Source organism: Moschus berezovskii, chromosome 16 (assembly GCF_049115385.1).
Source record: "Moschus berezovskii isolate FMDL1 chromosome 16, NW_MosBer_1.0, whole genome shotgun sequence".
Taxonomy (NCBI): Eukaryota; Metazoa; Chordata; class Mammalia; order Artiodactyla; family Moschidae; genus Moschus; species Moschus berezovskii.
In genome coordinates this window covers 18,727,533-18,753,913 of record NC_142475.1, presented here as the reverse complement: position 1 = coordinate 18,753,913, position 26,381 = coordinate 18,727,533, and the positions used below count along the sequence as shown (strand labels likewise).

General features: G+C 43.1%; 1 protein-coding gene across 1 annotated transcript; it reads right to left on the bottom strand.

Annotated features, from left to right (window-relative positions):
• Positions 1 to 17,106: 17,106 nt before the first annotated feature.
• LOC129549697 (E3 ubiquitin-protein ligase RNF138) lies at positions 17,107 to 19,448 on the bottom strand. The gene has a single exon (XM_088844700.1). The coding sequence runs from the start codon at positions 19,354 to 19,356 to the stop codon at positions 18,619 to 18,621; it is 738 nt and encodes a 245-aa protein (XP_088700826.1). The 5' UTR covers positions 19,357 to 19,448; the 3' UTR covers positions 17,107 to 18,618.
• Between the last annotated feature and the right edge of the window lie 6,933 nt (positions 19,449 to 26,381).

Sequence of the window (26,381 nt, the reverse complement as noted above, 5' to 3'; positions counted from 1 at the left end):
GTGTTTGAACCTGCTTCTGGTGGCTGTGTGAGAATCAAGTGGGGTGACACCCATAAAGTACCTTGCATGTTGTAAGACCTACAATGTAATAAGCCCTGGAGATAGCAAGTATCCTCGTGATGATTTACTTGGACATCCTGGTCAGAACTGGGATATGTCAAGTCCAAGTAGTATCTTGAGATTCACTTACTTTATGGAACCCATCTGGCTAGTCCCATGGCACATGCTCTTCTGCTGACTCTGCATCCCCAGGCAACCCAACTTCCCCAAACTTCCTTCACTTACCCATTGCTTTAATGTGACTTTCTTCTGTCTACCCAATTAGATTAAAAATTGGAGGGAACTGATGTTCTCTTCTATTTCCTTTATCTCAGAAAGTCCTTGGCAAGTTCAGGGATACACAACAGACTGGTAGGAATGTTTTTTTCTGCTTGAAATTATAAAATCTCTTTGAAATTTTTCTAACCTAAGAATTGTACTTTCTTATTATGTTCTATAAATGTATTAATGAAAACCCGGGCAGGGTAACATTTCCTTCCCTAGAGAAGTTAGATTAACGTTTGTCTATAACAGGCTTTAGCCAATTACTCCATGACATGGTTCATTTCTCTCCAAAGGTCCCATTGAGGTCACCATTGATTTGCCTTGGACACAGATGCGTCTTTGGTCCTATTACTTTTTCCATGGAGGGACTTCCTGTTGAAGTGATTGAATTGCACAAACTCTTATGGGTGTGTGTGAGAGAGTACGTGTGGCTGTATGTGTTTATTAAAACAAAAACAGAAAACACTTCTCTTTGACACTGGCCAGTATATTCACATACCATCACAGGTTATTAACTTTCATTATTATGAAACATTATTACCTTTTCCAAGTAGAAAGTTGGATGTATTTCAATTGCTTCATTCAGCCGCTAATTGATTCACCTAGTTTGTTGACATTCAAGTTTGGACATATAACTTTCATAAACAGGAGCAATACCTTCCACTTGGGGATGTGATCCACACATTCCTGTATAATGCTCGCTCTTAAAGCACGAACTGATTTTTGCAGATCCTCATCGTTTTTCCTGTAAAGAATGTTTCCCCTTTTATTGATTATTAATGAGAAGCTACTGTACAGCACAGGGAACTCTACTCAGTACTCAGTGGTGACCTAAATTGGAAGGAAATCCAAAAAAGAGGGGATCCATGTATATATATAGCTGATTCACTTTGCTACACCTTAGAAACTAACATAGCATTGTAAAGCAAATATATTCCCGATAAAAATAGACTGTTTCCCCTTCTGACATGATTTTTTTTTTTGGCTGTGCTAGGTCTTAGCTAGTCTTAGCCAAAGCCTTTGACTGTGTGGATCACAATAAACTGTGGAAAATTCTGAAAGAAATGGGAATACCAGACCACCTGACCTGCCTCTTGAGAAACCTGTATTCAGGTCAGGAAGCAACAGTCAGAACTGTACGTGGAACAACAGACTGGTTCCAAATAGGAAAAGGAGTACGTCAAGGTTGTATATTGTCACCATGCTTATTTAACTTATATGCAGAGTACATCATGAGGAAAGCTGAGCTGGAAGAAGTACGAGCTGGAATCAAGATTGCTGGGAGAAATATCAATAACCTCAGATATGCAGATGACACCACCCTTATGGCAGAAAGTGAAGAGGAACTCAAAAGCCTCTTGATGAAAGTGAAAGAGGAGAGTGAAAAAGTTGGCTTGAAGCTCAACATTCAGAAAACTAAGATCATGGCATCTGGTCCCGTCACTTCATCGGAAATAGATGGGGTAACAGTGGAAACAGTGTCAGACTTTATTTTTTTGGGCTCCAAAATCACTGCAGATGCTGATTGCAGCCATGAAATTAAAAGACACTTACTCCTTGGAAGGAAAGTTATGACCAACCTAGATAGTATATTAAAAAGCAGAGACATTACTTTGCCAACAAAGGTCCGTCTAGTCAAGGCTATGGTTTTTCCCGTGGTCATGTATGGATGTGAGAGTTGGACTGTGAAGAAAGCTGATCGCCGAAGAATTGATGCTTTTGAACTGTGGTGTTGGAGAAGACTCTTGAGAGTCCCTTGGGCTGCAAGGAGATCCAACCAGTCCATTCTAAAGGAGATCAGTCCTGGGTGTTCATTGGAAGGACTGATGCTAAAGCTGAAACTCCAATACTTTGGCCATCTCATGCGACGAGCTGACTCACTGGAAAAGAGTCTGATGATGGGAAGGATTGAGGGCAGGAGGAGAAGGGGACGACAGAGAATGAGATGGCTGGATGGCATCACCGACTCGATGGACATGAGTTTGAGTGAACTCCGGGAGTTGGTGATGGACAGGGAGGCATGGCGTGCTGTGATTCATGGGGTTGCAAAGAGTCGGACACGACTGAGCGACTGAACTGAACTGAACTGAACTGAGGTCTTAGCTGCAGCCTTCAGGATCTTTATTTGCAGCGTGTGCAATATAGTTCCCCAACCGAGGATCAAACCTGGGTCCCTTGCCCTGGGAGCTGGGAGTCTCAGTCACTGGACCACCAGAGAAGTCCCGTGAATTTTTTCTTTAGCTAGCCAATGGGCACTACTGATGACTTGGTGGATTCTAGTTCCATATTCATACATTCAAGGGATTTTTATAAACACCATCACCACCCTCCCTTTCTACGTCCAACATTAAGTTTTATTTTATTTCACTGTTTTATACCTTAGCTTGTCTTGGAAAGGACTTAGGATGGCTAGTTTAAGAAAAATGATATTTTCTCTCACGTCTGGCTGTAAGTTTCTAATTTATAGTAGCATTCTGTAAGTTTCTAATTTATAATCTTATCCATGGCTCAGGATCTTGAATGCTCACCTCCCCTGAGCAGAACCGGAGGCAGGAGGGAAGGAGCTGGAGCAACTGGGTGTGGCTCCCTTTGCGCTCAGTCTTAACCATCCACTTCTGTTCATACTTACTTTTAATCAAACGTGTGCTCAGCCGTTTCAGTCGTGAACGATTCTTTGCCACCCTATGGACTGTAACCTGCCAAGCTCCTCTGTACATGGGATTTTCCTAAGAATACTGGAGTAGGTTGCCATGCCCTAATCTTCCTGACCCAGGGATCAAACCCACATCTCCTACACTGCAGGCAGATTCTTTTCTGACTGAGCCACTGGGGAAGCCCCTTCTAACTAAAGTCCTTGGCCAAATACTGTTGACTCTCCTTCTCTTCAAAGGTCACAGCAATTGATGTCCCCCTGTCCTTCATGACTTTTAACTCAGATATTCAATCTTGATACCCTCTCAGGAGTACCTGGGTGAGACCTAGGAAACCTTTGCTTCATATTCCTTCGGTGTCCTTTCCAAACTGGTTAAAACTCCCCATCCCAGCTCCCTCTGCTCTCTCTCTAACCATCACCTGTCTGGGACCATCTTGTTTTCTTTGCACCAGGTTTAGTGTCTCTCCTCTGGGGGTTTCTGGAGGCTGTTTGCATTCCTGCATCCTCTAGGCACCGCCCAGGGCTCTTCCACTGTCACTGTCCCTAGGGCTGTCTCTTTCCTGAGGCCACTCCAGGCCACCTCCAACATTTCTGCATTTGGAGACCTCCCCTTCAGACCTCATTCTTTCATAAAACTTGCTTACTGCTCAGGGTCTAAGCGGAAAGCAAAAACGTGCATCTGCATTCAAACTTTTTTTTCAACCATCATAAAAACATTTTTCAGAATATGGCCCTAAAGCGGTCTTTTAAACACATCTGAGGGTAAAAATGGTTCCATCTCAAACAGCAGCTGCTCCCAGGGGGCTCCACACCTGCCTCTGAGAGGCCACAGGTTTGCTTGAATTTGAATTTGAGGGGAGCTGGCACCTTTTGACTCCCTTCATTACTGACTCAGAACCTCATTAACTAAACTATTTGACCCCTGACTTGTTTAATTATGGAGTGAACAGAGTATTCCTGGGGCAGCTTCTTGTAGAAGCTAAACTCGTAGGCCTGGATTAAAACATAGATTCTGCCTCTCTCTTAGCTGGATGACCACAGGTAAGTTATTTCACGTCTTAAAACCTCAGTTTCTTCATCTGTTGAATAGGCGTGGTCCTGGGTGTGTTCTAGGGCAGTCGTGCAGATTAAATTAGAAAATACACACACTGAACAGCATGTTGAACAGGCTGCCGTGGGGACCGGTATGGAGGCGTGCCTGTCATGGCGATGCTTAGGGCCTGGAAGGGGGCTACAGACAGGCTGCGGTAGTGTAGTCATTGCTGTAGAAACGGGTGTTTAAGCAGATCCCTGAAGGCTGAGGAGGGCTGGACAGGAAGCGTGTTCCAGGCAGAGGGAACAGCAGGTGTGCAGTGGGCCCTGGAGCACCGAGCGGGGTGAGGCCAGGAGCGGGGCTGGAGAGAAATCAAAGGCCTCCGTGAACCGTTCTTGGTAGGCCAGTTAGGAGGCTGCTTCATTAATTCAAATGCAAAGCCCGAGCGCTCTAAAGCGGAGACAAAGCAATGAGGCTGTGAAGCAGTCAATGGATTTAAGCGAGATTCAGGAGGTAGAGTTGACAGGATTTGGTGACTCACTGGACATCCTGGGTTTAGTCAGCAAGGATTCAACCACTGTTTGTTGAGGACACCATCTGTTCCTTGCAGAAATTTGACTGATTTAGTTTCTTATCAACCTCTAGGCCAGGGTCCAGCAAGCCTCTCTCGATGGGTCCATCCTCATCCATCCCCAGGGCCCAGGTTGCTTTTGCTGGGGGTGGGCCCTGTGGAGTGTGTTTGGGGTGACCCTGGGCTATTACTGTTTTAGAAAAGCCAGGACTTTGAAGAGAGCTGTCAACACTTGAGGATTTGGGAGTTAATTAGCTGATGAGTGGATTCTCCCTGTCTTTAGACTCTTCTTTCTTTGAAAGCCTGCGTTGTAATCAGTGACCTAAAGAAATGGTTGGAAAGAGATAGTTGCCAACAGCGTAACTACTGCCATGCAGTCATTTGAATGAGCTGGGCCAGTGGAGGGGGATTGTGATGGAAAAGACCCCTGAGCAATAATGCAAAAGTATCCTCTCCTTCACAGTGCCTGGTCTAATCTTTTTTTGAGCTTCTTTTGAGCACCCCTCCTTGAGCTTCTTGGATGTGCAGATTTTTATCACATTTGGTAAGTTTCAGCTATTTTTTTCCCTTGAGTATTTTTCTCTGGTACTTTCTTCTCATAATCGCATTGTGTCTGTTGATGTTCTCTTTGAAATATTTATTTGGGTGCATTGGGTCTTAGTTTCAGCATGCAGGATCTTCGTTGCATCATGCGGGATCTTTCACTGTGGCACATGGGCTCTCTAATTGCGGTGTGGGGCCTTGGTAGTTGTGGCATACGGACCTGGTTGCTCCGTGGCATGTGAAATCTTCCCAAACAATGGATAGAACCACGTCACCTGCACTGCAAGGTGGATTCTTAAACACTGGACCACCTGAGAAGCCCCCGACCTGTTCTAATCTTGCTGTGGATTCTTTGATGCTAAAATCTATTTTAAGCCCCTGAATCTTTAACCAACAAATGGCAAATGGAGTCAGTTAGAAGTATGAGGAATGGCAGGGGAAGGAGCCTAGAATTTAATGTAGTACTTGAACAGAGAGGGCTTTCCCGGTGGCTCAGTGGTAAAGAATCTGCCTGCAATGAAGACATAGGATCAATCCCTGGGTTGGGAAGATCCCCTGGAGAAGAAAATGGCAACCCACTCCAGTATTCTTGCGTGGCAAATCCCATGGACTGAGGAACTTGGAAGGCTACAGTCCATGGGGTCGCAAAGAGTCAGACATGACTTAGTGACTAAGCAACAACAAAACAGAGATTAGGCAACAGCTATGCTGTGTGAAGAACCAGAACCATTTCCCCCACAGTGTTGGAGAAAATGAATAAAGAACCCGGAGTTATTTTGAAGTTACTTTTAATCATCAGAATACCATTCTGAAACTGGGTCATGTGAGTCACTATTTTAATAAGCTTTTTTAAAAATCAACAATAGCAACCAAAACAGTTGATGTTAAATGTATGCTGTTGTGCGAGGCCTCACAGCAGGCCAGGAACTTTATTTATTCTACAAATGGTGCCTTGAGGAAAATAAGACAAGTTTTCCCATTTTGCAGATAAGAAAGTTGAGGTTCGGAAAGCCAATGTAACTTACTCCACAGCCAATGCGTGGTGGAGTGAACCAGGGGAAGAGCATGAAAATTAGGGTGTTTGTGTTGAATAGATGCTGATAGCTATAAACAATTTATTGTTTATCAAAGATTTTGTGTTTGATAATGAGAAAATAAGGCTAATCAGGTATGTTGTGTAAATACTGTTTGATATCTGTTTTAAAGTAACCACACTGTGATCTCCATGTTCCCAGAGGGCTTCATGAGAGGAAGTGCCTGTTTATCCAGTTTGCCCTCTGAAGACCCCTCCAGGACATCCAGTCCCTTGGTTAGGGGGTCATGGCCCCCCACAGCATAGGCCAGCCCTTGTGAGTTAATGGCATCCCAGAGAACAAGCCAGCCAGGCAGGCTGCTGGTTGAGTTTCTCCTCTGCGAGCCCAGGCACTCTACACTTTGCTCTCCCTAAAGTGAATAGCCCATGAGAAGGATGCTCAGCAGGCCTGCAGACTGCCTGACTCCATCGTCCCACAGCCCTGAGGAAGTTTCTCTCCTGGAGGCCAGCCCCAACGGTTTGGCTCTGGTGGACAAGTCTGAGCTGGATGAAATAGCAGGAAGTGCCAGTTCCTGCTCTCCAAGTGGTGATCCTGAGCTCTTTGTAGAATAACCTGTCCAGCCCAGGAGGAGAAACCCCTCCCCCAGCAAACTGGCCTGACAGCACTGCCCATCTCAGAAACCTGCTCCAGAGCTCGGGTTCTTGGCCTGGAGTTTTGAAATTCCTTCGCTGGAGCAGCCTTTGAGAGCATCTTCTGATGTCAGTGCTCTGGCAACGATTTGGGGAGCCCACAGTGTTCCCCAATTCCCATGGTCGCTTAAGCAAAGAGCCTGACTCCTTGCAGGATATATATGGCAACTCACACCCGTTCCCTGGGGGCTCCTGATCTGTAAAATACAGTGGTTGGATTCAGTGAGCCTGTAGCTTGGACTCTGTATTCCTCATCAGTAGAATAAAAAGAATAGTCTATGCTACCCAGACACAGAAAATAATCACATCTCCCAATAAAAATGATTGAACTCACTGGATGAGATACAGAAGGGGACCTGAGGTTAAGATGGATATTCTGTATTCTATCCAGATGTCCCCAGAGGAGAAGCCCTGGGTTTTTCCACACCTGAGGGAAGTCTTTAGACCTGGGCAGCTAATCAAAAAGGGTCCTCAGCTCAACCAGGGTCCTTTCAGCAGTGCTCAAGCGCCCCACCCAGCCCTAGATACCAAGGGTGAAGAAGCGTCAGCATTCCTGTCACATGGTCCCCCTACTCTGAGTGGCAGCAGTGAAAGGAAAGAAAACGGAAACGGTGCTGGAATCGGCCTTACAGTCTGTGTAGTTCCCCTTACTTCTCTTAGATGGGGAGTGGGGGAAGGGTGGGCGATGGTGAGGCCCACATAGGTCACTTGACTTGCTCATGGTCTTACTGATAAGTAGATTTGAGGCTGAGCCCAACCGCCCCGGTCAGTGCCAGAGAGGAGAGTAAGGGGATCTGCCAACTGTGAGTCACCTCCGATTCTATCCACTCAAGGGAACTGTCCATTCAGTCAGGGTGGACAGCTTGCGATTTCCATGAGTGATTTAGGACTCCTGGATTTCATTTCAGAAGCCCTAGCTACCCTGACTTTATGCCTTCCAGGGTCATCTTGAGTGACCCCAGTGTGCTAGTCCAGAAACCCCAAACTGTGTGTGATCGGTTTTACCATCCACAGTGAGGGAGAAAAAAAGAACCTGTGTGCCCGTTAAAAAGTCACCATTCACATTTACATCAGCCCTGGTTGAAATCATCAGGGGAACTTGGGAACGACGGAAAGGTCAAAGGTTGGCAGGGTTAGGGTTTCGTGGGAACATGCGCATGTTTGGACCAGACCCAAGTGCCTGGTTGACCTGTTTGACAGGTAACAATTAGAGAGTAGGAGCTTGCCTGGCTGGAATGCGGCTGCAGAGGCCAGTCGGAGGATCTGGTTTACCTGCTCAGCAGGTGGGGCCCGCTGAGTCCGACAGGCATGTGCACGCACAGCATTCCAACGGATCGCTTTTCTTCTAAAGACGCAGCAATGACTGCAGGGCACAAAAGGGTTGGGTTGAGCCCTGGCTGGAAGCCGTTAGCTATTTGCAAGGTAAAGAAGCAAAATAAATAGTTCCCTCTAGACAGCTCAAGGAAGAAACTGCAAAGGCATTCAGAACTTCTTCTCCTTTTTTTTTTTAAATGTCTAAAACGAATATGTGCTTCTTGTTTCCAGACTTGAGAAACCCCAGACTGGTACAAAATACCAAAGATAGCAGAATGAAGAGTCACGCCCCCTGTCCCGACCTTTTCTTTTGAAAGAGATCATAATATTATTGGGAGCAAAAGATGGGCTCCTAGAAGGGTGGTGTCTGGCTTAAGGCAGTCCAGAAATGTTTGCTGGTTTTCTTTACACGGCTACGGAAGATACCCAGGAGAGCAAAGTTCCGGGGTTTTTTTTCCTCCATAAATTGTACGCAGTCTGTATATCTTTTGAAAGTTAAAAGTTTCAATACGTATAATTAAGGAAGGTAATCTGGTGTTTAAAATAATAGGATATTAGAATAATATCATATACATAATATACAGTATAATGGAGCATCTATCTGGGCACAGACCCACATACATAAAGTGATTTCTTTTTGACTCAAAGGGATTTGGGGTAGATCACTTCAACTTCCTGTATCATATTCATCATTGATGAGAAGGAGGGAAACCAAGCCCACGGAGATTGGGACCTGAAAATTGTGATGCTAGAGGGAGTGTTGCTCAAACAAACTCAAAACTCTTTGAAAATTTTCAGGTTTTAAAATTTTACCAAGTTAGGTTTGTTGTTGTTGTTTCTTCTTGGCTGTGCCATATGGTTTGTGGAATCTTAGTTCCCCAACTAGGGATCAAACATAGGCCTCTAGCAGTGGAAGTGTGGAATCCTAATCATTGGATTGCTAGGGAATTCCCAAGGTTTTTCTGTATTGTTTCAGACAGCAGAGAATCTGCCTGCAATCCAGGAGACCTGGGTTCGATCCATGGGTTGGGAAGATCCTCTGGAGAAGGGAATAACAATCCACTCCAGTCTTCTTGCCTGGAGAATTCCATGGACAGAGGAGCCTGGCAGGTTACAGTCTGTGGGTCACAAAGAGTCGGACACAACTGAGCGACTAACACTTTCTGGGTGACTAACACTTTCACACTTTTGTTTTGCTTTGCTTTGACCAAGTTAGTTTTCTAAAAAAAATAAAATCTCTTTCCCCTTGTCTCTCTTCAGTGCAGAAATTATTCGAGTCCCTCCAAATGAAAGAAAGGTGTCTCCCATTACTCTGTGTGTCGGCAGAGCCCAGGGTGCCATCACTGAGGCCCTGGGAGTGTGGCGAGAGAGACAGGCAAGACTTGGGCAGCTGGTGATTACCCTGCAAGCACCTTGCCAGTTCAAAGAGTTAATTACAGGGAAGCTGGAGATCTTAAAATTCAATTGCCAGGAACAAACAAGCAAACAAAAGCTTTGGTGTCTCATTGTTGACTATTGGTGGTGGTAAGACAGCTGCTAATATGGCAGTTTAACTCTTTGGGTATTTATTTAAATGTGAAGGTTATTGTGTACAGATCTTTTATCAGATTTAATCAAAGGTCAGTTATAATAATAATAATGAAAAGTCAGAACAACAACAGCTTACAGTTATTGAGCTCTTACTATATGCTCTGTGCTGCACTCGACTGGCTACATTTTCTCATTTCATCTCCACAACCATCCTGAGAAAGCAAGTATCACACTCTCCTTTTTATAGTCAGGGAGATGAAGGCACAGAGAGGTTCCAGAACTTGCCTCGGGTCATGCTAGGATCTGAACCCAGGTACTTCACTCATTCATTCCCAGTTCTGAACTCCCACTTGGAGACAGGCACAGTGCCAGGAGTTCACTAGACCAAGATGAACTCTTAGGGTTGGTCCTTCATGGACAAATTGGACTAAACAGTCTGATTACAGATTGTCCCTGATTTATGATGGTTCAGTGTTTGATTTTTTTACTTTATGATGGTGCAAATGCAATACTTACTCAGTAGAAACCACACTTTGAATTTTGAATTTGATCTTTCCTTGGGCTTGTGGTGTGTGCTGTGATCCTCCCTGGTGAGGTCAGGGAGTGACCTTGAAACTCGGTTCCTGGTCAGACATGCAATCCATGAGGGTCAACGGCCAATAAACTGACAACCATCCTGTCCCCAGACAATCATTGTTTCTCATTTTTAGTACAATAGTAAATGAATTATATAAGATATTCAATACTTTATTATGAAATAGACTTCATGTTAGATGATTTTGCTCAACTGTAGACTCATGTAAGTGTTCTGAGATTATTTTAAGGGAGGCGAGGATGACCTGTGATGTCCTGTGGGTTAGTGTGTTAAATGCATTTTCGACCTATGTGATTTTCAACTTACAATGGATTTATTGGGATGTAACCCATCATACGGAGAAGGCAATGGCAAGCCACTCCAGTATTCTTGCCTAGAAAATCCCATGGATGGAGGAACCTGGTAGGCTGCAGTCCATGGGGTCGCTGGGGGTCAGACACGACTGAGCGACTTCACTTTCACTTTTCACTTTTCACTTTCACACAATGGAGAAGGAAATGGCAACCCACTCCAGTGTTCTTGCCTGGAGAATCCCAGGGACGGCGGAGCCTGGTCGGCTGCCGTCTATGGGGTCGCACAGAGTCGGACACGACTGAAGTGACTTAGCAGCAGCAGCCCATCACAAGTCAAGGAAGATCTGTGTTATTTCTGACTCCAGTACCAGTTCTCTTATCTATCAGACAGCCTCTTCATGGTGCACATACTTTGAAGTCTGTCATTGTCTCTGATGCCATTGAGTACCATGCCAAAGTCTGTGACCTTCACCTCTGCCATGCCCCAGCCAGGCTGAGACACTCTCAGTAGAAGAGTCTTGGTGCTGCAAAGGACAATGGCCATATTCTAAGCCATATGCTTATGTATATTCCAGGCCTGCATTGTCTCATTTGCCTAATTAGCGTGGGAGCAGCAAATTCAAGTTCAAAAGCCCCATGAGCAGAGCTTACCACGGGTGTGAGAAGCCACTCCGATTACTAAGTAGCTTATCAATGACAAATATTTGTGTGTTGGTTTTCACCCCTTGATAACTGCACTGATCTTCACAAATTCAGACACAGTGACTGCTTCCTTCAGATCCTGAAAAACAAAAGCAAAATTAGCTTGCACTTTACCTACTCAAAGGAAAGTCCCTCAAAGCAGTCTCCTTCCCCTGCAGCACTACACTTACCTGCAAGGTCACTCTTATTTCCCAAGTGACACTATTTCCTTCTGATGGTGTACACAAATCCCAAACTCTGTGCTCTTTGACCAGGCCACTCGTGTGCCTTTGAGCAAACTCTAAAGGACAGATACGACTTCTCTGGCAGTGACCCTCCTTCAGTAGCCGTGGAAAGACTGAATGGCCACTTACTTGGGGTAGAGTAATAACAGTGACACATGACAACGGTGATAACTGTACTGAGGGCCTACTACGGGCCAGAAACCATGTCACACTTTCCACATGTGTTCTCTCCTCTATTAATTACAGTGGCCACATGTGTGTGTGTGTGTGCTCAATTATTTTAGTCATGTCTGACTGTTTGTGACCTCATGGACCGTGGCCTACCAGGCTCTTCTGTTCATGGGATTCATGGGATTTTCCCAGGCCATTTACCTGTAAGTACATGTTATGATTACAGGCAACAGTGGAGAAGCCTGTTCACAAAACATCCATGAAGCTGACAAATGGCAATGCTAAGGTGCAGAACTAGACCCATCGGGTGCTAGAGCCTGCTTCAGGCAGGAAGTGGAAGCAAATTTCCACTTAGTCTTTAAGGTTTTCTGATTCCAAGATGCTCCGTTCTACTCTGCTTTGAACAAAGCATATCAGAAGTGTCACCTTGGGCTCCTCTGATCACTGTGCTTTAAGTTGGAAAAGAAACAATCTGAAGCAGGTTTTAAAAAGAACAACCAGAGGACTTCCCTGGTAGTCCAGTGGCTAAGATTCTGGGCTCCCATTGCAGGGGGCCTGGGTTCGATCCCTGATCAGGGAACTAGATCTCACATGCTGCAATTAAGACCCAGCAAAACCAAATAAATAAATATGAAAAAAAAAAAAAAAAGAAGAACAAGCAGGGTGGAAAAGACACTCAAGCCATGTCATGTGAAGAAAAGTTTAAGGAACCAGAAACACTTATAGCTAGGAGTGAATAGAACTAGGGACTGGGGAGGGAGAGTATGCTAATTGCTTTCAAATAATCAGAGGGCTATCAAAATACACTGATGCTGTGTGGTTCCAAGTTAGAAAACCAGGACCAATAAGAGGAATTTGGAAAGAAACAGATTTTGATCCTTATAAAGATGCGTTTGTTATCCCTTTAACTTGAAAGCAGTGGAAGGACAGTTGAAATGCCAGTCCCTTCACTGAAGTAAGCATTTGCCGTTTTTGCTTTCCAGAGTCCTTTCCTCTTTACTCAGAAAGCAATGGCCTGATTTTCTTTGGGGAAATAACATTTCCCCATTGCAAACTGTCTTGGTGGGATAATCCTTAAAGTTGTTCTATCCACTCCTCCCCCAGGAGTTGAACGTGTGACCCAAGTTGGCCCATTTTCTCAGGATGCTCTATCTTGAATAGAGTCACATGAAGATGGTAAAATGACTGGTATGGACTCTACCCTGAATAGTGCCCTGACCAATGATGATGCCAAATACAAGATGCATTATCATATATTAAACATCCCCTACAAGCTCAATTTCCACACCATTTTCATCCAGTCTTTAAAGAGAATCTCCAAGGATTATACCTCCAATCTAAATTCCTTACAATGTAGTTTGCCCTTGAAGAATAGAGTTATTATCCTCTCTGGTCCTGTTCTTCAACATCCTCTCAATGTCTTGAGCTTCCTCTGTCTCCCCAGTAAATTCTATTTTTAAGTTAACAGAAATATTTTCCTATTGTGAACAAAATAGCCTAACTGACACAGCCATAAACTAGATCCATGGCTATGGCTGTAGGAAACAATCTGACCCCTCTGAGCCCCAGTTCCTTCATTTGAAAATAATCCCAGTAGGTTTTAGAGTATAACATGAGATAGCATTTGTGAAGACACATACACATAGTAGGTGCACAATCAATGGTAGCTATGGAAATGATTTGATTATAATTTCCTGTCTCTGGAAGTATTCAAGTATGGACTTGAAAATCACAGTCCAGGGATTTACAGGGATGATTCAACCATGGAGAGAGTGGTTGGATATGATGCCTTCATTTCTTTCCCATGTTGAGAGTTTGTGATTCTATATGAGAGATTTAAGGATGTGGAGCTCCTTCGGCTGAGCACCGAAGAATTGGTGCTTTTGAACTGTGGTGTTGGAGAAAAATCTTGAGAGTCCCTTGGACTGCAAGGAGATCCAACCAGTCCACCCATCCTAAAAGAAATCAGTCCTGAATAATCATTGGAAGGACTGATGCTGAAGCTGAAACTCCAGTATATTGGCCACCTGATATGAAGAACCAACTCACTGGAAAAGACCCTGATGCTAGAAAAGATTGAAGGTGGGAGAAGGGGATGACAGAGGATGAGATGGTTGGATGGCATCACCAATGCGATGGACATGAGTTTGAGTAGGATTTGGGAGTTGGTGATGGACAAGGAAGCCTGGCGTGCCGCAGTCCATGGGGTCACAAGGAGTCGAACACAGCTGAGTGACTGAACTGAACTGAACTGAGATCCTTTAAATAAAAATGGCAGAGGCAAGAGTCTTGGTGTGAGGGCTGAACATGGATGGTTTCTATTCCCTGGGCTGGTGTCCAAGTCAACACTGACCTAGAGTCACTAACCAACCTGCCCTTGAAAAGAGCTCTGGCAGTCACCCAGGTTAGTGTCCATCAAGGCTAATTCACTCAGTGATTCCACCATGGTTTTGTCATTATCAGAAAAAAAGACTCATTCAAGTTGTTCCAGAAATAATGGGATTTATTGAAAGGACACGTATGCATAGGAGTCTTGGAAGAACCAAAAAACCACGCCTCAGGAAAGGCAGGTATCAAGGCAGCTCTGTGATATGCTTTTTTCACATGTTCAATTCTTGTTCTCACAGCAAAGTCTTGCTCTATATATCACCTCCTTTATCTTCTTCCTTGCCAGCTGGCTATTTCTGATTATTTGTCTACACATGGCCCCAGATGGCCATTGCAGTCTCCAAATATGTGTGATCTTCTCGGTTCAACAACCATAACTAAACTTCCTTCTGGACATCTTTAACTAAATCCTTAGAGAAGAATTTGACTGACTTAGCCGTTGAGCCAGGCTATGTCACGGGCTACCATTGGGCCATCCCTGAGATCTGGGTCCTAACCAGGTATAAACAGCTAGCTGAGTCTGGGGACAGGCTTACCTGGTTCATTGCCCACTCGGCAGGTGATGGAGACTGGTCAGGAAACTAGCAAAATCTGGTAGGAGACATTTTACCTGTGATGATACAAAAATAAAAGATATATTCTTGTAGATTAAACATCTCCTTCAAAGTATATTTTCTCACCATTTTCTTCCAGTCCTTAAAGAGAATACCCAAGGGTTGTATATCAGGCTTCCCTGGTTGCTTAGATGGTAAAGAATATGCCTGCAATGCAGGAAACCCAGGTTCAATCCCTGGATCTGGAAGATTCCCTGGGGAAGAAAATGGCAATTTACTCCAGTATTCCTGCCTGGGAAATCCCATGGACAGAGCAGCATGGTGGGCCACAGTCCATGGAGTCACAAAGAGTCAGACATGACTGGGGGACTAACACACACACAAACAAGGGTTGTATTTCCAACCCAAATTCTTTAGGTTGTGGTTTTCTCTTGAAGATCTGCTATGAGAACGTGGAAATTTCCCTTCTGAGTGTTGACTTGAAGCAACTGGGTCTTCCAATGTGTTGTGTAAAATTCCTGAAAGCGTAAAGTTGTGTTCGACTCCTTGCGACCCCATGGACTGTAGCCTGCCAGGTCCTCTGTCCATGGAATTCTCCAGGCAAGAATACTGGAGTAGGTAGCCATTCCCTTCTCCAGGGGATCTTCCTGACTCAGGGATCAAACTCAGGTCTCTTGTATTGCAGGCAGACTCTTTACCATCTGAGCCACCAGGGAAGCCTTTGTATTCAGTTTGAAAACTTATAAATTCTTAGCCACTATATTCTCATGACCTCTGACTAAAGGGAGGTTCAGGAGAAAGAAGGAGAATGTGTTTCAAAGACCAGGAAAATGTCTTAAGCCATATTTAACACATGGGAGAGTGGAACATTCTATAAAGGGTTTGGAAATAATGTTTCTGGGAAGTTTTGAAAGCCAACCTGGGGATTTCCCCATGATTTGTTGTAATCTTGCATCCATTCACATGCCAGTGAGATCCATCCCCAGGACTGGACTAGAATCTTTTTATTTTGAGTAGTGTCTCCAGGAAAACATTAGCACAAATCTCTCTTCTGGAGGAGGAGGTTTAATGGCTTACCCAAGAGCCTCCAGGGACTGCATTACGAAGAAGATTCTGGGTCCAGAGTTTCAGGCCCACACACTTCACAGCTGAGAATTAATGACTGAGCCTTCTCTGAAGGAGGGTTAAGCCTCTGCTGGTTGATTACAAATGTTCCAGATACAGATCTCTGCGGTGAAAACTTTGTGAATAACAGAAAAACTCCACAGAAAGACTTACCTGAATTCATTACTCAACTTTGTGAATTTTGAGGATTTAATGAGGCATTTTAAATAAAGAAAGGAATTACTTCAAAGTTAAGGAGATCTGGGACCAGCTTAAATTGAGAGATGAGAAACCTAAGTTGCTCTTTCAGGATATTATTCACCCTATAAAAACAAAATGTATTTGTTCGCAGTAAACATGTCAGAGCAGCAGCTATAGAGGACAAGTGTAGACTGGTTGCTGTCCAATCTGCCAATTTTCAGATGAAAGACAGGGATCTGATAAGTGACAGCTTACCATGAGAACATTTGCATCGAGATCTCTTCTGGTTCATTATTTCATCCCCAACCATATGAGTGTATCAATAAAAGTTCAAGACAACTGCTGTTCTCACAACATATTTATATTTGTCTAAAGCAGGGGAGCTCTGTTTGATGGCAATCATCATGACCCATCAAACATAAATGAGCCATCCTAGTACTTGCTTGTTGGAGAAGGCAATGACAAGCCACTCCAGTACTCTTGCCTAGAAAATCCCATGGACAGAGGAGCCTGGTAGACTGCACTCCACGGGGTCGCTACGAGTCAGACATGACTGAGCGATTTCACTTTTACTTTTCACTTTCACACATTGGAGAAGGAAATGGCAACCCACTCCAGTGTTCTTGCCTGGAGAATCTCAGGGACGGGGGAGCCTGGTGGGCTGCCGTTTATGGAGTCACACAGAGTCGGACACGACTGAAGTGACTTAGCAGCAGCAGCAGCAGCAGTACTTGCTTGTAGGCTTCCTTCCTTGCATCGGCTTAGATGGTAAAGAATTTGCCTGCAATGCTGGGGACAGAGGTTTAATTCCTGGATCAAGAAGATCCCCTTGAGAAGGAAATGGCTACACACTCCAGTATTCTTGCCTGGAGAATCCCATGGACAGAGGAGTTTGGTGGGATACAGCCCATGGGGTCTCTAAGAGTGACATGACTGAGCAACTAATACTTCACTTCAGTACTTGCTTGTAAGGATAGGGATCTCTCAGTTCAGTTCAGTTCAGTCGATCAGTCATGGCTGACTCTTTGCGACCCCATGGACTACAGCACGCCAGGCCTCCTTGTCCATCACCAACTCCCGGAGTCCACTCAAATTCGTGTCCATTTCATCCTCTGTCATCCACTTCTCCTTCCACCTTCAATCTTTCCCAGCATCAGGGTCTTTTCATTTTTTTTTTTTTCAAAATTAACATTTTTATTAAATCAAGTTAAAAAAACATTCACTGTAGAAAAGTCAACAAGGGTCTTAACAAAACCAAAATATACCTTTTTATACAACATATGTATATATTAGCAGCAAACTACTTCTGAGACTTTATGTTCTTTTAGTTATGTATTTTAAAGACAGCATAAACAATTATATTAGTATGGAATGTCAGCTAATCCACTCTTTAGCTTTATTCTGTGATTTGGGCCTTCTAGTACAAGTTATTTTATGACTTTAATTAATACTAAGAATGAACTCAATTTTGACTAAAATGTAGTGAAACAGAGTAGCTGGTAGGATCCATATCACTACTATAGTCCCGCATTATCTTTCAGATAACAAATGAGCACCATATAAACATATAATTGTATAGGTATGTAAACTCAATTTTTAAGGTGTCATAGTAGCCAAGTAGACAACTTAGCATTTGACTGTTAGTTTAAAAATTTGGTAACATACAAAATTTTAATTAACTCAGATAAACACATCACCCCATATTACTTGTCCCTTTTAAAAATCTTAATAGAAATTCTGCATATAACCAGACAAACTGCATGCTTACATGTGTATATACACATACAAAAGTGCATGTATATATACATACACATCTTTAGCTTTGAACAAATTTCTAAATTGAGATGAAGTCAAACCTCTCATTTAAATATATAGAGAGAATGTAATATCACCAACTGCAAGTTTCTAAAAAAAGTTTCATCATAGCTAACCAGCAATTCTGTTATTGAAAATTCTGAGGCCTAAGAGCTGTAATTCAGCTTACTGTACTATAGGCTTACAAATTAGTCAGCCAAACAAACAAGATTTGACATTATCAACTGCCCACCAAAGAAATCAATTTTTCTCATGATAGTTCCTTCTAATGGCAAAAAGGAAATATCTATACAACAAGCTTTTGCTTTTTAAAGAGTTAAAATTATTAAAGAAATCTCACTAGTCTTCAAAAATACTAAACATTATATAAATACAATTTTCTTATAGTTGAATTCTTCAGCTAGAATCTGTATTTAAAAAAGCTTCCTTTGGATTGTTTCATTTAGCACTTCAAGTCTCCATCTGCAACTCAAATAACTGGCTCAGTTTTGTTAGGCTTATATTAATCACATCATTCAGAATTTGGTACTGTGTTACCTGTGTACAATAATGTCAATGGGAGGAACTGCACCAAATTTCAAAAGCAAGGAAAAATTCAAGAATATGTAATGCAAAAAGTACAATAGGGATTCTCTTTTCACCATTAACAAAATATCCTTTTAATGTTTATAAAGATAATGGCCTAAGCTTTATCTTTTAACTTATCAAAAGAATTAAATTTTTACATGGCCCACCTTTATTTTTCAATTACAAAACTAAAACAATAGACTGAATTACTTTTATTAATATACACATCAAGTTATTGAAATGGTGACTTCATATAGTTTTCTCCTTAAAGATGGCACTTGCAGGTACAAAGATGCAGACATGTCTACAGCCTTCAGATGTTTACTTGAAAAGATTCTTCAACAGCAGTTTGATACTGGGTTTCCTCATCTAGCTGAAGATTCACAAATTCTCCATAATTAAACTGATGTCTTTGATTTAGATGACTAACAAAATTTCTAGTAACCTGGCTAGGATCTCCCCAAGGAAGAGACACACAAATAGGACACGTCACAGGAACTATCTGAAATAGGTGATTACTATTACAATGATCCAGTAAACGCTGTCTGGTAAAATTTGATTCTTGACACAAGGGACACTTAAAGGTAGGATGCCCAGAAGAACTTGTATTTTCTTGGTAAGTTTCTGTGTTATCAGATGCAGATGTTTCACTCCTGTTACTGTTCCCTACTGAATCTTGAGAGATCTGAAAGTTTGGAATGATAGAAGAAACACCATATTCATCTTGATACTTCTTACAAGATTTGTAATGATGTCTCATGCGATAGAATTTAATCTGTTTCGCACAGCATCTGCAGCTACCAGAAAATTTCCTCATGATATTTTCAAGGTCTAAGGCCCGTTCAGGACATGCTCGCTCTCTTCTAGTCACATTTCCACGACAGAGGGGACAATGTATTCCGCTTTCTCTCATTGCAGTCAGGAAACACTTTCTACAGAAAACGTGCTGACAGGCCGCAGTCCGCACGGGTGTTTTGAGCACCTCCTGGCAGATCGGGCAGTAGAAATCATCTTCGGTGTAGGACGTGGCCGCGGAGAGCTCCTCGGCCATGGTGGGGGACGAAGGATGAAGGCGATGGCGGCGGCAGCAGCCGAGGTGGCGGTGGCGGCCAGGGGCCCGACTCCCCCAGGGTCTTTTCAAATGAGTCAGTTCTTCACATTCAGTTCAGTTCAGTTCAGTCGCTTAGTCGTGTCCGACTCTTTGCGACCCCATGAACCGCAGCACGCCACGCCTCCCTGTCCATCACCAACTCCCGGAGTTCACTCAAACTCACTTCCATCGAGTCGGTGATGCCATCCAGCCATCTCATTCTCTGTCGTCCCCGTCTCCTCCCACCCCCAATCCCTCCTAGCATCAGAGTCTTTTCCAGTGAGTCAACTCGTCGCATGAGGTGGCCAAAGTATTGGAGTTTCAGCTCAGCATCAGTCCTTCCAATGAATATTCAGGACTGGTTTCCTTTAGGATGGACTGGTTGGATCTCCTTGCAGTCCAAGGGACTCTCAAGAGTCTTCTCCAACACCACAGTTCAAAAGCATCAGTTCTTTGAGGTTCAGCTTTCTTTATAGTCCAACTCTCACATCTATACATGACTACTGGAAAAACTAAAGCCTTGACTAGACGGACCTTTGTTGACAAAGTAATGTCTCTGCTTTTTAATATGCTGTCTAGGTTGGTCATAACTTTTATTCCAAGGAGCAAGCTACAGTGAAATTTTAATTTCATGGCTACAGTCACTATCTGCAATGATTTTGGAGCCAAAAATTAAGTCTGCCACTGTTTTCACTGTTTCCCCTTCTATTTGCCATGAAGTGATAGGACCAGATGCCATGGTCGTAGTTTTCTGAATTTTGAGCTTTAAGCCAACGTTTCCACTCTCCTCTTTCATTTTCATCAAGAGGCTCTTTAATTCTTCTTCCCTTTCTGCCACACTTTCTTCTGTGTGGTGTCATTTGCATATCTGAGGTTATTGATATTTCTCCCAGCAATCCTCATTCCAACTTTTGCTTCATCCAACCCAGCTTTTCTCATGATGTATTCTGCGTAGAAGTTAAATAAGCAGGGTGACAATATACAGCCTTGACATACTCCTTTTCCTATTTGCAACCAGCCTGTTGTTCCATGTCCAGTTCTAACTGTTGCTTCCTGACCTGCGTACAGATTTCTCAAGAGGCAGGTCAGGTTGTCTGGTATTCCCATCTCTTGAAGAATTTTCCACAGTTCATTGTGATCCACACAGTCAAAGACTTTGGCATAGTCAATAAGGCAAAAATAGATGTTTTTCTGGCACTCTCTTGCTTTTTTGATGATCCAGTGGATGTTGGCAATTTGATCTCTGGTTCCTCTGCCTTTTCTAAAACCAGCTTGAACAGCAGGAAGTTCACGGTTCACGTACTGTTGAAGCCTGGTTTGGAGAATTTTGAGTATTACTTTATTAGCGTGTGAGATGAGTGTAATTGTGCGGTAGTTTGAGCATTCTTTGGCATTGCCTTTCTTTGAGGGATCTCTCAACTGTAAGCAAAAGTATTTTTGTCCTATTCATGAGTGGATCCTCTCTCCTCTCCACACATTAGTTAATACATCGATAGAAAGAGAATTATCTTAGTTCACTGTGTCCCATGACTTGCACACTGCCTCACAATTTTTGCTATATCATCTTTCCAGCTGTAGTATTCCTTACTGATTTATTTTCTTTGTAAACTTACTGTTTTTTAATCTAAATAGAATATTTTTTAGTAACATTGTCAATATCTTCAAAATCTGATTTATTTGTGAATTTGTAGCTTCTATGGGCTATTTTTTCTGATATTAATTGAAAAAATACATAGCTAATATAAACACAAAACAATGTTGGCCCATTTTAAAATAAAAAATAACTAAAGACTTCTTGTATAACCATGACTAGCATGCAGACTGCATTTTGGGAAATCCTATTCAGTGGTAAGGAAGACGCTAAGTGTGAGTGAAACATTATGCCCAGTTCATTCTTGGAAGAAGCTGATTGATTCCAACACTCTCCTTAATTGGTTGATCCATCGTGGGTTAGTCACTCACCTCCTACAACTTCATTTCCTCATCAGAATAAGTTGGACTCAATAGGCTCTGAGTTCCTCTCTAATGATCTGTAAGTTTTCTAAGATTCTGTTGCCAGGCCCAGACGCAGTGTGGCCTTGAGCTCCAGATGGTTCTGTAGCACCAGTTGATACTCATGCTTAATCTGGGAGCTTTGCAGGCCTTTGCTGCTCCTTTCATGAGCAATGCTTAAAGAATATGCCTCCCAGCCAGTATTTGAATGCAAAAACCCCCTTTCTCTAGTTTGCATGAATTGCAGTGGAAGAAAAAGCAACTAGGCAAAAGGAATTTGGAAAGTGGCTTTGAAAGTTTGCTGATTTCACCTCTTCTATTTTGCCTCCTCCCAGGTCTGACACCCCAACTACTCTGGAGAGATCCTGAGAAAAGGAAAACCTGATTTGATTACCCCACACCGTAGAGTGCAGTGATCATAAGTAATGGCAATGGTGCATAATTAATAATGTGCGTGCACGCATGCTCAGTCTCTCAGTAGTATCTGACTCTTGAGTCAGACATGACTGAGCAACTAACACGAACGCACTTTAACGCTAACGTGCTGTGGCTGTGGCTGGGTTTTCGTTTCTGTGCAGATTTTTCTCAAGTTGTGGCTGGTGGAGGCTACTCTCTAGTTGTGCACGGGCTTCTTATTGCAGGGGCTTCTCCTAGGTGGCACAGTGAGAAAGAATTCTCCTGCAATGCAAGAGACACGGCAGATTCTCTATCGCTAATAATATGCTGTCAGTCTAATAAAATAATGGTAACTCAGCTAATCTCGGGGCTTCCCAGCTGTCACTAGTGGTAATGAATCTACCTGCCAGTGCAGGAGACACATGGGACACCAGTTCGATCCCTGGGTCAAGAAGATCCCCTTGGAGTAGCAAATGGCAACCCACTTCAGTATTCTTGCCTAGAAAAATCCATGGACTGAGAAGCCTGGTGGGCTGCAGTCCATGGGATAGCAAAAGAGCTGGACATGACTGAGTGACTTAACACAGGATCAGGTCAGCTAATCTCACTGAGCCTTTACTTTCTCATTTGGAAAAGACAGAATTTGAACTGGATATTTTGTGAAAATTCTGCCAGCTCTGAAGTTCTTTGACTGTATGACTTCAGTTTTTATTTTTTAAACAAAAAAAAAGTGCTCAATTTAAATTTGATTGAATCCCTTTAAAAACCTGGCATTAGAAGACAAGAATAAAGTTACCTTTGGGAAAATTATCTATGTGTAATTTCTGTGAATTTTCTGGAAACTACGATATGGTCTATGATACACCTCAATTGAAATGTCACTTGCCCATATGAATCAATTAAAAATTTTTTTAATTTATTTAGTGGCTTAGGTGGTAAAAAAAAATCTGCCTGCAATGCAGGAGACCTGGGTTCAATCCCTGGGCTGGGAAGATCCCCTGGAGAAGGAAATGGCAACTCACTCTGGTATTCCTACATAGAGAATCCCAGGGACAGAGGAGCCTGGCCAGCGACAGTCCATGGGGTTACAAAGAGCCAGACATGACTGAGCGACTGAGCAGGCAAACTTCTCTTGTAGAGCACAGGCTCTAGGCACATGGGCTTCAGTAGTTGTGGCTCCCAGGCTCTGGAGCATAGGCTCAATAGTTGTGGCACATGGGCTGAGCTACTCCACAGCATGTGGAATCTTTCTGGACCAGGGTTTGAACCCATGTCTCCTGAATTGGCAGGTGGATTCTTTACTACCGAGCCCCCAGGGAAACTCCATATTATGCATTTTTTCATTCTTTTACCTGGACATTTTTTTCTTCAGAAATGCACTACACACCTCTTATGTACCAGGTAGTAGAACATGATTGAATGTAATTCTGGAGGCAAAATAATTTGGGGTTGAATCCTGTTTTCACTGCACATTAGCTCTATGACCCTGGCTAAGTGACTTAATCTCTGCAAGTTTTGGCTCCTTTATCTATAAACCAGGAATGACAGTATATCATAATTATAGGGCTGCTGCTGCTGCTGCTGCTGAGTCACTTCAGTCGTGTCCGACTCTGTGTGACCCCACAGACGGAAGCCCACCAGGCTCCCCCGTCCTTGGGATTCTCCAGGCAAGAACACTGGAGTGGGTTGCCATTTCCTTCAGAGACAACAGGTGGGACGTCAATAACAAATACAGTCAGCATCCAATAAATTGTAACTGTTATCATCCTCTTCGTAACCATTATTACGGATTGAATTGTGTCCCCTGCCAAATTCGTATGTTGAGTCTCAACCCTCAGTGGGTCAGAATATGGCTGTATTTGGAAATAGTCCCTTTAAACATGTGATTAAGGTAACAGTGAAGCCGTACGGGTGGGTCCTGATCCAATATGACTAATATCCTCATAGGAAGAGGTGATGAGGACACAGAAATACACAGGGCAAGATGTGTGAAGACACAGGGAGAAGACAGCACCTACAAGCCAAGGAGACAAGCCCCTAAGTGAAATGAACCCTGCTGACATCTTCATCCTGGATTTCCAGCCTCTGAATTGCAGGGGAGTACATTTCTGTTTTTTAAGCCACCCAGTCTGTGGCGTTTGTAACAGCAGCCCAAACAGACTAATACAATCGTCTTCAACATCATCAATGTCATCATCACCATCTCCATGTGCTGTCACCTCTTTTTCAGTGAATTCACAATCTGAAGGAGACAAGCATATAGACAAATATATTTTTAATACGGTCATGTCCGACTCTTTGCAACCCCATGGACTGTAGCCCACCAGGCTTCTCTGTCCATGGGGATTTTCCAGGCAAGAATAATGGAATCAGTTGTCATGCTCTCCTCCAGGAGATCTTCCCAACCCAGGGATCAAACCCAGGTCTCCCACATTGCAGGAGGATTCTCTACCATCTGAGCCCCCAGGGATGTCCCACTTTATAATTCAAGCTAAGGACAAAAATAAAGGTCTGCACCATACCCATAAGGAGCACAAGAGAAGGATTGCTTTAACATATGGGAAAGGGTACTTCAGTTCAGTTCAATTCAGGTCAGTGGCTCAGTCATGTCGACTCTTTGTGACCCCATGAATCACAGCACGCCACGCCTCCCTGTCCATCAACAACTCCCGGAGTTCACTCAAACTCATGTCCATCGAGTCGGTGATGCCATCCAGCCATCTCATTCTCTGTCGTCCTCTTCTCCTCCTGCCCCCAATCCCTCCCAGCATCAGAGTCTTTTCCAGTGAGTCAACTCGTCACATGAGGTGGCCAAAATATTGGAGCTTCAGCTTTAGCATCAGTCCTTCCAATGAACACTCAGGACTGATCTCTTTTAGAATGGACTGGTTGGATCTCCTTGCAACACCACAGTTCAAAAGCATCAATTCTTCGGCAATCATCTTTCTTCACAGTCCAACTCTCACATCCATACATGACCACAGGAAAAACCATAGCCTTGGTTGGCAAAGTAATGTCTCTGCTTTTTAATATGCTATCTAGGTTGGTCATAACTTTCCTTCCAAGGAGGGTACTTAATGAGACATAAAGGAGGAAACAGGGAGGGGTTATAAAGTATACTAGTTCTGAAAAGACCAAGGAAGATCAATTACTTCATAAGTAAGGTGGGACAGGGCATCTTAGGCAAGGGGATAGCACTTACAGTGGAATTCTTGGGTGACAAGGACATTCTTCAGGGTTTGTTTTCTAGGAGTCATTTGTTCTGTGACACGGGACCTGACCTGGGTCGTGATGGAGAGAAAGTAAGTTCCTAACCCAAACAAAGCAAGACGCCATTAATCAGCTCGATAAGCCAGTGCCTGGACATTCATTCCGACTGTCTGGATAACAGAAGGGTAAAACACAAAAAGAGAAATTCCCATTTTGGCCCATCAGAAACATTTAGCATGCCCAGTGTTTTGTGTTTGGGAGCTAAGGTAACATGACACTTCAGCCTAAGCTCAGAATGGATAAGAGCACAAAGAGAGTGGGGGAGACATAACCTAGCTCCAAAGCGGTGGTTAAAATGTAATCCGTTCTTTCTGGTGCGTACATCTGCGGGGATTTATAACATGTAAAAATATGATTATAACTTGCCTCACATAAAGCCCTCATTATAAATTCAAAACAATTATACCTTTAAATGAACCAGAATAAGCAAGGTGGGGGAGGTAATATTATTCCCTGGCTGCCTGGTGGATTGTTGAGGATTAATGAGCTAATGTCTGTAAAGCTCTCTAGCAAAGCAGAAGTAAAGAAGTGGAAAGCTAGCAGGTATTAGTATCTCCCCCCTACCACCACATGCCAAGCTAAAAGACCAAACACAGAACAGTCTGTCTCAGGTGTTTATCTGTTTTACTATAACAACAACAACAAAAAAAGATTAAAGAACATTTTGTTAAAAAGACAAAAAAAAAAAAATTCTCCATTTGCTAATGTGGCACCTTAAGTGCTCCAGAGTTTCTTCATCTTTATTCTCATCCATCCATGGTTATGATCATTTACCTACTTTGTATTTTAAATATTAATACTTATGTATTTTGCATTAGCTTGTTTGTGTTTCCTTAAGGTATCTGTCATATAATGTGTTCATTTTGGTACACAATCTGCATAACAGTTTTTAAAGCATTGTTCTTGTTCAGTCTCTAAGTTGTGTCCAACTCTTTGTGACCCTGTGGACCGCAGCATGCCAGGCTTCCCTGTCCTTCACCATCTCCCAGAGTTGGCTCAAACTCATGTTTAAAGTATTATATTTATGTTAATTTATATAGCATAAAATTAACCCATTTTAGTGTTAATTTAGTGACCCAAAGACTTTCAGTAAATGTATAGAGTTGCTGAAAATCCAGTTTTAGAGTATTTCCATCACCTCCCTGCCACATTTTCTTGTGCCCATTTGCAGTTTGCAGGTTTGCATCCCCCATCCTAGGAAACTGCCTTCTGCCATAGCTTTGTATTTCCTGGGAATGTTATGTAAGTTTGTGTCTGGTCTGGCTTACCACACTTCAGTTCAGTTCAGTCACTCAGTCGTGTCCGACACCCCGCGACCCCATGAATCA

What these genes read in the sequence shown, in the direction of transcription:
- LOC129549697 (XM_088844700.1), bottom strand. Translation starts at nt 19,356, where the DNA reads ATGGCCGAGGAGCTCTCCGCGGCCACGTCCTACACCGAAGATGATTTC.